Below are 9089 nucleotides of genomic sequence, written 5' to 3'. Positions count from 1 at the left end.
TTTAATATTGCACTTCCTCATTTCCTATAAAAAATCCTCATGTTACTGAGAATATACTGCAGCTGGCTATGAGTGTGGACTGAACGGGTGCCAGCTATTGGAAAATTATTTCATCCATCCATGATGAAGAGAGCGGTTGAGAGTCAGTCTCATGCAGACTGACCAATGAAGAGAAGGCCTCAAGTTAAGACCCTCTCCTCATTGGTCAGTCCACACGAGGTGGGTCAAAGGTTACCCTGAGCGGGTTACGTGACGTCAGGCATTCAAGTATTGAGTATATTTACTGCATATTACAGTAAAGTATTCTGTATGTGACCATATTATGGTGATCCTTGGGTCGTGATGATGGGGCCCTTGAATATTGTTGCCCAAAGTGCTAATCTGGCCCTGAACTGTGGCTCTTTATTAATAAACAAACAAATAAAAAAAACATTCACAATTGTTACAAGTATTGAAAACAACTTAAAAAAAAAGAATCCTGCATTGAATTACCAAACATCTTCAGAGCAAATGAAATGAAGCCCAACAGGTTTTCACCTGAGATACATTTGCAGAGTTTGTCTGAGGAATTGAGAAATTTAAAATATGCTTTTAAAATATAATTTTTCTGAATAAATGTTGCACGCACCAAAAAAACAAAAACAAAACAAAAAAAAACAACAATCGGTTTTGTAATACAGAGTCCAGCAGATACGGTCAAAATGATGCTTTGTTGCCCTCATGAGGCAGAAAAGACAAACTGCTCATTCCATTTGCTCATGTTGGACTTTGACTTGTTTAGCAGGAAGTTTCAATGAAACTGTAATAAAGTATTTTCTTATCTGTTGTAAAGAAAACTCGTCTAACAATCAGGTCAGAGGTCAGAGGTCATTTCTGACCAGAACGAGTGGAGCAAGCATGCAACAGGCTTCTAAACTGTACAATTCAAATAAACCCTTTGATGCATGAATTATGAAATCTTCAACCATGATTTTTTTTAACATTTTTTTTATTCATCTTTAGGTGTGAATGAAACAAATTTCAACAAATATTTTTTGTAAAATTTTATAATTTACAAATAATTTATTACATGCCCACCTCAGTGGACAGCGTGCGTTCTGAACATGAAATGTGTTGGCTTGGCTTGCTGAAGTCCAAATGGAGGGGCTCACATGCAACAAGGTCTTCAACAGCTGTGCTTAATAGCAAAAACAAATAAAAAACAATTTTGAGTACCTGTCCACTGTAGTGACCATTATGCACCAAAGGGTTAAATGCTCTGTTTCAATGTGTGCAGATGAATTTTTTACTGTTCCTTTCTGATCAGGACTTCATAATTCCTCCAGAATAACCGGGAAATATCATTAAATTGTATTTGCACGAAATTGTTCTAAGAACCATTTGCTGTTTCTCCACAACCATAAATATAAATATAATTTAAAAATGAATCATCAACAAACTTCCGCACCAACGCGCCTCTGAAGAGGTGAACTTTCAACCCAACATGATTCTGATAAAGCAGCCAGAAACGGGGCTGTCGCCACCTTGTGGTGGAGAACACCCACTGCACCTGCCAGCACAGAGCAACATGGCAACCAGGTGGGGGATCTGCAGCGCTGGGAAGATCAGTAATGACTTCACGGTGGCTCTAAAAACTCTTCCAGCTGAGGAGCACCAGGTAAGCCAGCCAGCAGCAGCGGAAGGACGCGTTAAACACCCGGAAGCGCGTCTCTAACCGGCTTTTTCTGCCCGGCCGTGAACCCGCGGGTCACAAGTTCAGCTAAAGCTGTAGACCTGCTGGAGGACGCAGCCATGAGTCACCTGTCCGGCTGCAGGTGTTGAATTTAGAACGAGTTTTACCGTAAACGACATCTAAACGCGCACTTAGATGTTAAAAAAGTAGTAAAAAGGCGTGGGATTGGTCGAAGCGACGTAACTTCCGTGGCTCTGTGGTGACCACGCCCCCTTTAAATGTGAACGTTGATGAGATCAGCATGTTTTCATTTTTGTTACACCCTTAAATAAAATGAGACATTAAAGGAGAAATTGGTTTTATTGGTTAGGAGAAATAAACACGTAAACGTCAGAAGCTGCTGGGTTAGGGTTCTACACGCCTGGGTGCTGCACAGAAATGGTATGCAGCCTTCACCTGTGACGTTTTTACAGGTTGTTGCAGTGGCAGCTCGTAAAGTGGAGGATGCTCAGGAATTTGCCGGAAAGCACAACATCCCCCGATCATACGGCAGCTACGAGGAGCTGGCGAGAGATCCAGACGTAGGTCGGTGTCTGTCAGAGGTTGCTGGTTAGATTCTGCCTGATAGTCACTAAATGAAAACTTTTGCTAGATGTCATTTCCTGCTGTCACTCCTTCAGTTTTACTCCTGATCTCTTTCTGTGTGTAGATGTTGTGTACATTGGGGTCATCCACCCTCACCATCTGAAGACGTGTCTGCTCTTCACGAATGCCAAGAAGAACGTTCTGTGTGAGAAGCCTCTGGCCATGAACACCAGAGAGGTGAAGGAGATCCTGGACTCTGCTAAGAGGAACAACGTCTTCCTCATGGAGGTAAACACAGAGCAGGAAGGAAGTTCCCAAGTTTGACGTAAAAGCCATCCGACTGCTTATTTTCTCCAGGCGGTCTGGACCCGATTTTTCCCGGTTTCTGTGGAGATCAGAAGGCTGCTGGCTCAGGGGCAGCTGGGGGAGGTGAAGATGGTCCGATCTGAGTTCGGCGTGCCACTGATGCACGTACCGAGAGCGGTGCAGAAGGAACTGGGAGGAGGGTCCTTGCTGGATGTTGGGATCTACTGCCTGCAGTTCACGTGCATGGTGTACAACGGAGAAAAGCCAGAGAGTATCCAGGCTACTGGGGTCTGCCTGGAGACAGGTAACCGAGCAACGAGGTAGAAACTCTGGCCTGTTACCAGTCATTGTTCAGCATCTATCCGTGTTTTACCAGAAACGTCTGTTTTTTACCTGCTGCAGGGGTGGACGAGACTGTGGTCGTCTCTCTGAAGTTTTCTGGGAACAGGCTGGCGGTCTTCACGTGCTCATCAGGCGTGCAGCTGCCCAATGAGGCCATTATAGCAGGAACGAAGGGAACAATCAAGGTATCGGCCGAAGCTCACTACAGAGTCCGTCGGTGACTTTGAAGGTCTGGGTTGGAAAAGGCTTTAAAGGGTAAAAAGGCCGGCTCAATGTTTGAAGCACCTGATGGTAGAAATTTTATAAAAGTATAAAATATTAGCCAGAAAGTCCTGATTCAGCACAATGTTTAACATCAAAGTTGTTCAAGTTCAAAGGTTGCAGAATTAGCAGCCATGGGTCCAGGGTGAGACGGGTCAGCTGTTACCCGACCTGCGCGCCTCAATGACCTGGAGGTGTACAGGTCCTGTATGGAGGCGAGTTTGCAGCCAGTGACCTTCTCAGCAGAGCGTGCAACACGCTGCGGCTTCTTCATGTCCCTGGTGGCTCCAGCGTACCGCACGGTGATGGAAGGGGTGAGGATGGACTCGATGACTGCGGTGTAGACCCGCCTCATCGACTCTGCTGGCAGGTTGAACTTCTTCAGCTGCGTCAGGAAGTTCATCCTCTGCTGGACCTTTTTATGGCGGAGGTGATGGTGGACTCCCACTGGAGGTCCTGGGTGATGGTGGTGTCCAGGAAGAGTCCACCATCGTGATGGGGGTGTCAGACAGGGTTATGGGGTTAGCACCAGGTTGTTGTGGCTGCACCAGGACACCAGCCGTTCCTCCTTCTGCTGGCAGACTCATCACAAAATCAGACACATGGTATGGCATGACTATTAACATATAAATATAATGAAACAAATTAAAATGTAAAATCACATCAGGTAGGCTAGAAAAGTCTAAAGTAATCCCATCTGATCTGTTTTCACCCGTACGGAGCACGGCCATAGTTGCTCAATCTGCTTTGACTAGAGAGCAAAGAGACCCATCCAATATGGCGGAAACGCTATTACACTCTCCAGCACCCAATGGATCGTCTACGCATTCATGTCTATGGGTAACCCCCCAATCCAACCACCTAAAGCTGAACCTCATGCAGGGAGGCATTGGGTCCCGTTTTTAAGGACTTTGGTACGACCCGACCAGGATTTGAACCCCGGCCCCAGGGCGGACACTACCACTAGGCCACTGAGCTGTTGATTTCTCCCTGCTCTCTGTGTAGGTTCCATCCCCGATCTGGTGCCCCACATCTCTGATCGTGAATGGGAAGGAGACCCAGTTCCCGGTACCAGAACCTGGTTTGCCTCTGAACTTCGTGAACAGCACAGGGATGTGTTATGAAGCAGAAGAGGTCCGGCAGTGTTTGCTTAAAGGTAGCAGCACACTTGGCATGTTTCAGTATTTAAGCTAAAAGCAAATGTGCTGAAAGCCCCTGAATAAGAGAAAAGCCCAGGATGATGATGATGATGATGAAGTCTCCATTAAACCAGCCTTCCACGGCCATCTTCTCTCTGCAGGGCTGAAGGAGAGTTCAGTCATGTCCCACGCCGACTCCCTTCTCCTGGCTGAGGTGGAGGATGAGGTCCGCAGGCAGGTGGGGGTGGTGTACAGCCAGGACGGCCAATAGGTCCTCATGGGCAGAATGAATGAATTAATTCACATGAATGACTGGATGAACAAATATCTATTAAATGAATTTCTTTGCAAATGATTAAACTGTGGAGTCTTGTTCGTGCTTTCTCCTAAGTTCAAGTTTATTTATATAGCGCCAAATCACGACAAGAGTCGTCTCAAGGCACTTCACATAATAAACATTCCAATTCAGGTCAGTTCATTAAGCCAATCAGAAATAATGTTTCCTATATAAGGAACCCAGCAAATTGCATCAAGTCACTGACTGTGTGTCAGTGACTATACAGCAATCCTCATACTAAGCAAGCATAAAGCGACAGTGGAGAGGAAAACTCCCTTTTAACAGGAAGAAACCTCCAGAGCATCCTGGCTCAGTATAAGCAGCCATCCTCCACGACTCACTGGGGATCGAGAAGACAGAGCAGGCAGAGACACACACACACACTCACACAGACAAGTAATGTGTCTATAGTTATATTGTGATGTCTTGGTAAATATTCTATTTGGCGAGAGATAAACTTTATTGTATTTATCCTAGTGAATCTATAATTAAACGGGTAAACTAGTAGTAGCACATCCAACGTCAAGGAAAGCAAAAAGTTATTATCAGGAGAGGGAGAATGTTTTAGTGGTTAGCAGCAGTGTGCTAGTCGATGGCCCCCTCCATGAGGCCACCACAGCTCAGCAGAACATCGTTGTAGCTTCTTCTGGGGAGAAAAACACTTAGAGAGAAAATAAAGTTAACAGCTGAAATAGCAGGAAATAATACAGTTAAAGAGCAGACTGTAGAAGAAAGCAGTAGAGTGTGGAAAGTGGTCAGTGTGTCCTCCTGCAGTCTAAGCCTATAGCAGCATAACTACAGAGATAACTCTGGATAATCTATCCTATTTAGATGGAGGCATGTTGGAGGCAGGGCAAGGGAGAGCCGTCTTTACCGACTGTACACTCCACCTCCCTGTACCCCCCCCCCCCCCCCCCCTGTCCAGATTTAGGCTAACATCAGATTTTAACCATAGGCCCTATCAAATAAAAATGTTTTAAGCCTATTCTTAAAAGTAGACAAAGTGTCTGCCTCACGGACTAAAGCTGGGAGCTGGTTCCACAGGAGAGGAGCCTGATAACTAAAAGATCTGCCTCCCATCCTAATTTTAGATATTCTGGGAACCACCAGTAGACCTGCAGTCTGAGAGCGAAGTGCTCGGTTAGGAACATATGGAACAATCAGATCACTGATGTATGATGGAGCTTGATTATTAAGAGCTTTATATGTGAGAAGAAGGATCTTAAAATCTATTCTGAATTTAACAGGTAGCCAATGTAGGGAAGCTAAGACAGGAGAGATATGATCTCTCTTTTTAATTCTCATCAGAACTCTAGCTGCAGCATTTTGGACAAGCTGAAGACTTTTAACTACATTCTGTAGACTTCCTGAGAGTAATGAGTTACAGTAATCCAGTCTTGATGTAATAAATGCATGAACTAGTTTTTCAGCATCACTCCTGGAAAGTATGCTTCTACTCTTAGCAATATTCCGAAGGTGGAAAAAGGAAATCCTGTTTAACCTGGGATTTGAATGACATGTCCTGGTCAAAGATAACACCAAGGTTCTTAACTTTGTTCTCGGAGATTAATGTAATGCCATTCAGGTCAGGCGATTGGCTAAGCAATTTCCTTTTCTGGATTTCTGGTCCAAAGATGAGAACTTCCGTCTTGTCTTGATTTAAAAGCAAAAAGTTTAGAGTCATCCAATTTTTAATGTCCTCAAGACAAGCCTGTAATCTACCCAACCGATTAGGTTCATCAGGGTTAATGGATAAATATAACTGAGTATCGTCAGCATAACAGTGGAAGTTTATCCCATGCTGTCTACTGATTTTACCAATTGGGAGCATATATATAGTAAAAAGAATTGGTCCAAGCACTGAACCCTGTGGTACTCCACAAGTAACCCTGGAGTATGAAGAAGATTTGTCATGTACGTTTACAAAATGAAATCTGTCAGACAGGTAGGATTTAAACCAGCCTAACGCTGTTCCTTTGATCCCTACAACATGTTCAAGTCTTTCTAAAAGAACATTGTGATCAACTGTGTCAAAGGCAGCACTGAGATCTAACAAGACTAGAACAGACACAAGATTCTTATCTGAGGCCATGAGAATATCATTTGTCACTCTCACTAATGCAGTTTCAGTGCTGTGATACTCTCTAAAACCAGACTGAAATTCCTCAAACAGAGCATTAGTGTTTAAATGCTGACATACTTGGATGGCCACTATTTTCTCCAGGACTTTGGATAAAAATGGAAGGTTAGATATTGGTCTATAATTCATTGGGTCATCTGGATCCAGAGAAGGCTTCTTAAGTGAAGGTTTGATTACAGCAACCTTAAAATCTTGTGGTACATACCCATTTACTAAGGATAGATTGATTATATCTAGAATGGGGGCTGTAACCAAAGGAAATGCTTCTTTAAATAATTTGGTTGGGATTGGTTCTAAAATGCAAGTTGAAGGTTTAGATGAAGCTAATATTTTTGATAACTCTGAAAGCTCAACTGGATCAAAACGGTTCAAGCACAGATGAGGTTCTACAGTCACCTCTGATGCTGCCTCACTTACTGAGGAAGAAGAAATCGCATTAGGGAGGATGCTAAAGATTTTGTTTCTAATAGAATTAATTTTACTTGTAAAAAATCCCATGGAGTCATTGCTGCTGAGGGCTAAGGGAATAGATGGCTCAGAGCTATGATTCTGTGTAAGTTTAGCAACTGTACTGAAAAGAAATTTAGGATTATGCTTATTCTCCTCAATTAATGCTGAAAAATAAGCAGTTCTAGTTTGTCGAAGCTTATTTTTATAAAGCACAAGACTATTTTTCCAGGACAGGTAGGCCTCCTCATGGTGCGTAGCGCGCCATGTTCTCTCCAATTTCCTAGAGTTTTGTTTTAAGGCTCGTAGATGAGAATTAAACCAGGGAGCCAACTTCCTGTCTCTAATTACCTTCTTTTTTAAAGGGGCAACATCATCTAATGCCACACGTAAAGAGGAATTAACATGATGAACTAAGGCATCAATTTGTGAGGGGCTAGAACTGAAAATATTGCCCTCTGCTACGTTCCTCTGAGATGCTGAGGACAGTAAAGATGGAACAGTTGATTTAAAAGATGCAACTGCCTTGTCAGATAGACAGACTAGTGAAATTGACTTTCATGTCTCGAGGCCTGTGGTGCTGCTGCAGCCTTCAGGTCATCTGTAGTGTTTTCAGGTGTCTCATCGTCCTCAGCCAAGATCTCGTTCTCCTGGGTCCAGGTGAGCTGGTGTCTCTGGTTCAGCAGCTGTTCAAGATGAGGAATGTGACATTTGAGGCCCGTGTGTAGAATCAGTGTGCCTAGAGGCTCTTGATGCTCCGACTCGATTCCTGAATGGAAAACGGTGAACCTTTGACCTGTAGATGTTTGATCAACAGGGGGCATCAGGAACTGTTCCTTCTTTGCAGTTTTATTGGGTTGGACCTGAAACGGTTCATCTTTCATACAAACACTCAGTAGTTCTACTTCTAGCATCTGAACCGAAACACTTCTGACCGTAGCTCTAAAAGACGTCGTTTTATCATCTTGATTGCAACGGGACGACGGTGGCACAGGAGTTAAGTGCTCGCCCCATAACTGGAAGGTCCTGTGCAATAATTTGTATATAACACTTACTTTCCATATGTACATAGCGCTGCAGAACTGTACCCCCCCCCCCCAAAGTATGTTTGTTTTACACGGAGTAGGAGATGCTCTGTATCTCACTTTACACCTGTATAGTGACAAAGGCATTCTATTCTATTCTAGGTTGCAGGTTCAAGCCCCGCTCAGTCTGTCGCTGTTGTGCTGCTGGCGGTCGGCAGCCTGGCCTCTCAGTGCAGCGCAGGACGGCTTCATCATAGCTCATCCCAACCAGGGTGTGAATGACTGCTGTAAAAGGCCTTGGGGGGTTCCAGGACTCTAGAGGGCGCTGTACCAAACACAGGCCATTAGAGAAATGCAACAGAAGCTTAAAAAACCAAAAGCCAGGTGAGTTCAGGTAGGCGATCAGTTTTATTGACAGAAGTCCAGTCTTGTGGGACAGGTTAGTACACCAGCTAAACATCAGGTTACTCCGTTAAATATAGTCGGCTCTTAAACTCTAGCTTTACAATCAGAAGCAGACTCAAAGACGGTTACAGCAGGATACCGACAAGGATGAGAGGAACAGGCCGTCTCATCAGTCGTCACGAGCATTCACAACTCAAAGCTTCATCGAACATCTAATAACACAAAAACAGTAACTCTGGACTGGAAACATCTTCTCTTAAAGCAGAATCGGATCTGATGAACATCGTCACGAAGTCAAGTAGAACATCTGAATGGAACAAGGTGAGGAGTGCAGCTCTAACGATACAGGAAGCTTCAGACAGGCAGCGTTGTGGAGGGAGTCTAGGCCACGCCCCCAGGGGCCCATCGTTATAGGGTGACTTTGTTCTGG

The 9089-nt window shown here is 44.2% G+C and overlaps 1 protein-coding gene across 1 annotated transcript; it reads left to right on the top strand.

Annotated features, from left to right (window-relative positions):
- The first annotated feature begins 1506 nt into the window (after window positions 1-1506).
- Window positions 1507-4665, top strand: dhdh.2 (dihydrodiol dehydrogenase, tandem duplicate 2). Its single transcript, XM_070554565.1, has 7 exons — window positions 1507-1657; window positions 2146-2257; window positions 2382-2545; window positions 2615-2867; window positions 2966-3090; window positions 4172-4322; window positions 4467-4665. The coding sequence occupies exons 1-7, from the start codon at window positions 1568-1570 to the stop codon at window positions 4574-4576; spliced, it is 1005 nt and encodes a 334-aa protein (XP_070410666.1). The 5' UTR covers window positions 1507-1567; the 3' UTR covers window positions 4577-4665.
- Window positions 4666-9089: the final 4424 nt, after the last annotated feature.

The sequence above is a fragment of the Nothobranchius furzeri genome, chromosome 9, assembly GCF_043380555.1.
Source record: "Nothobranchius furzeri strain GRZ-AD chromosome 9, NfurGRZ-RIMD1, whole genome shotgun sequence".
Lineage (NCBI taxonomy): Eukaryota > Metazoa > Chordata > Actinopteri > Cyprinodontiformes > Nothobranchiidae > Nothobranchius > Nothobranchius furzeri.
The sequence above is the reverse complement of the archived record's forward strand: the minus strand, read 5'-3'. Positions and strand labels throughout refer to the sequence as shown.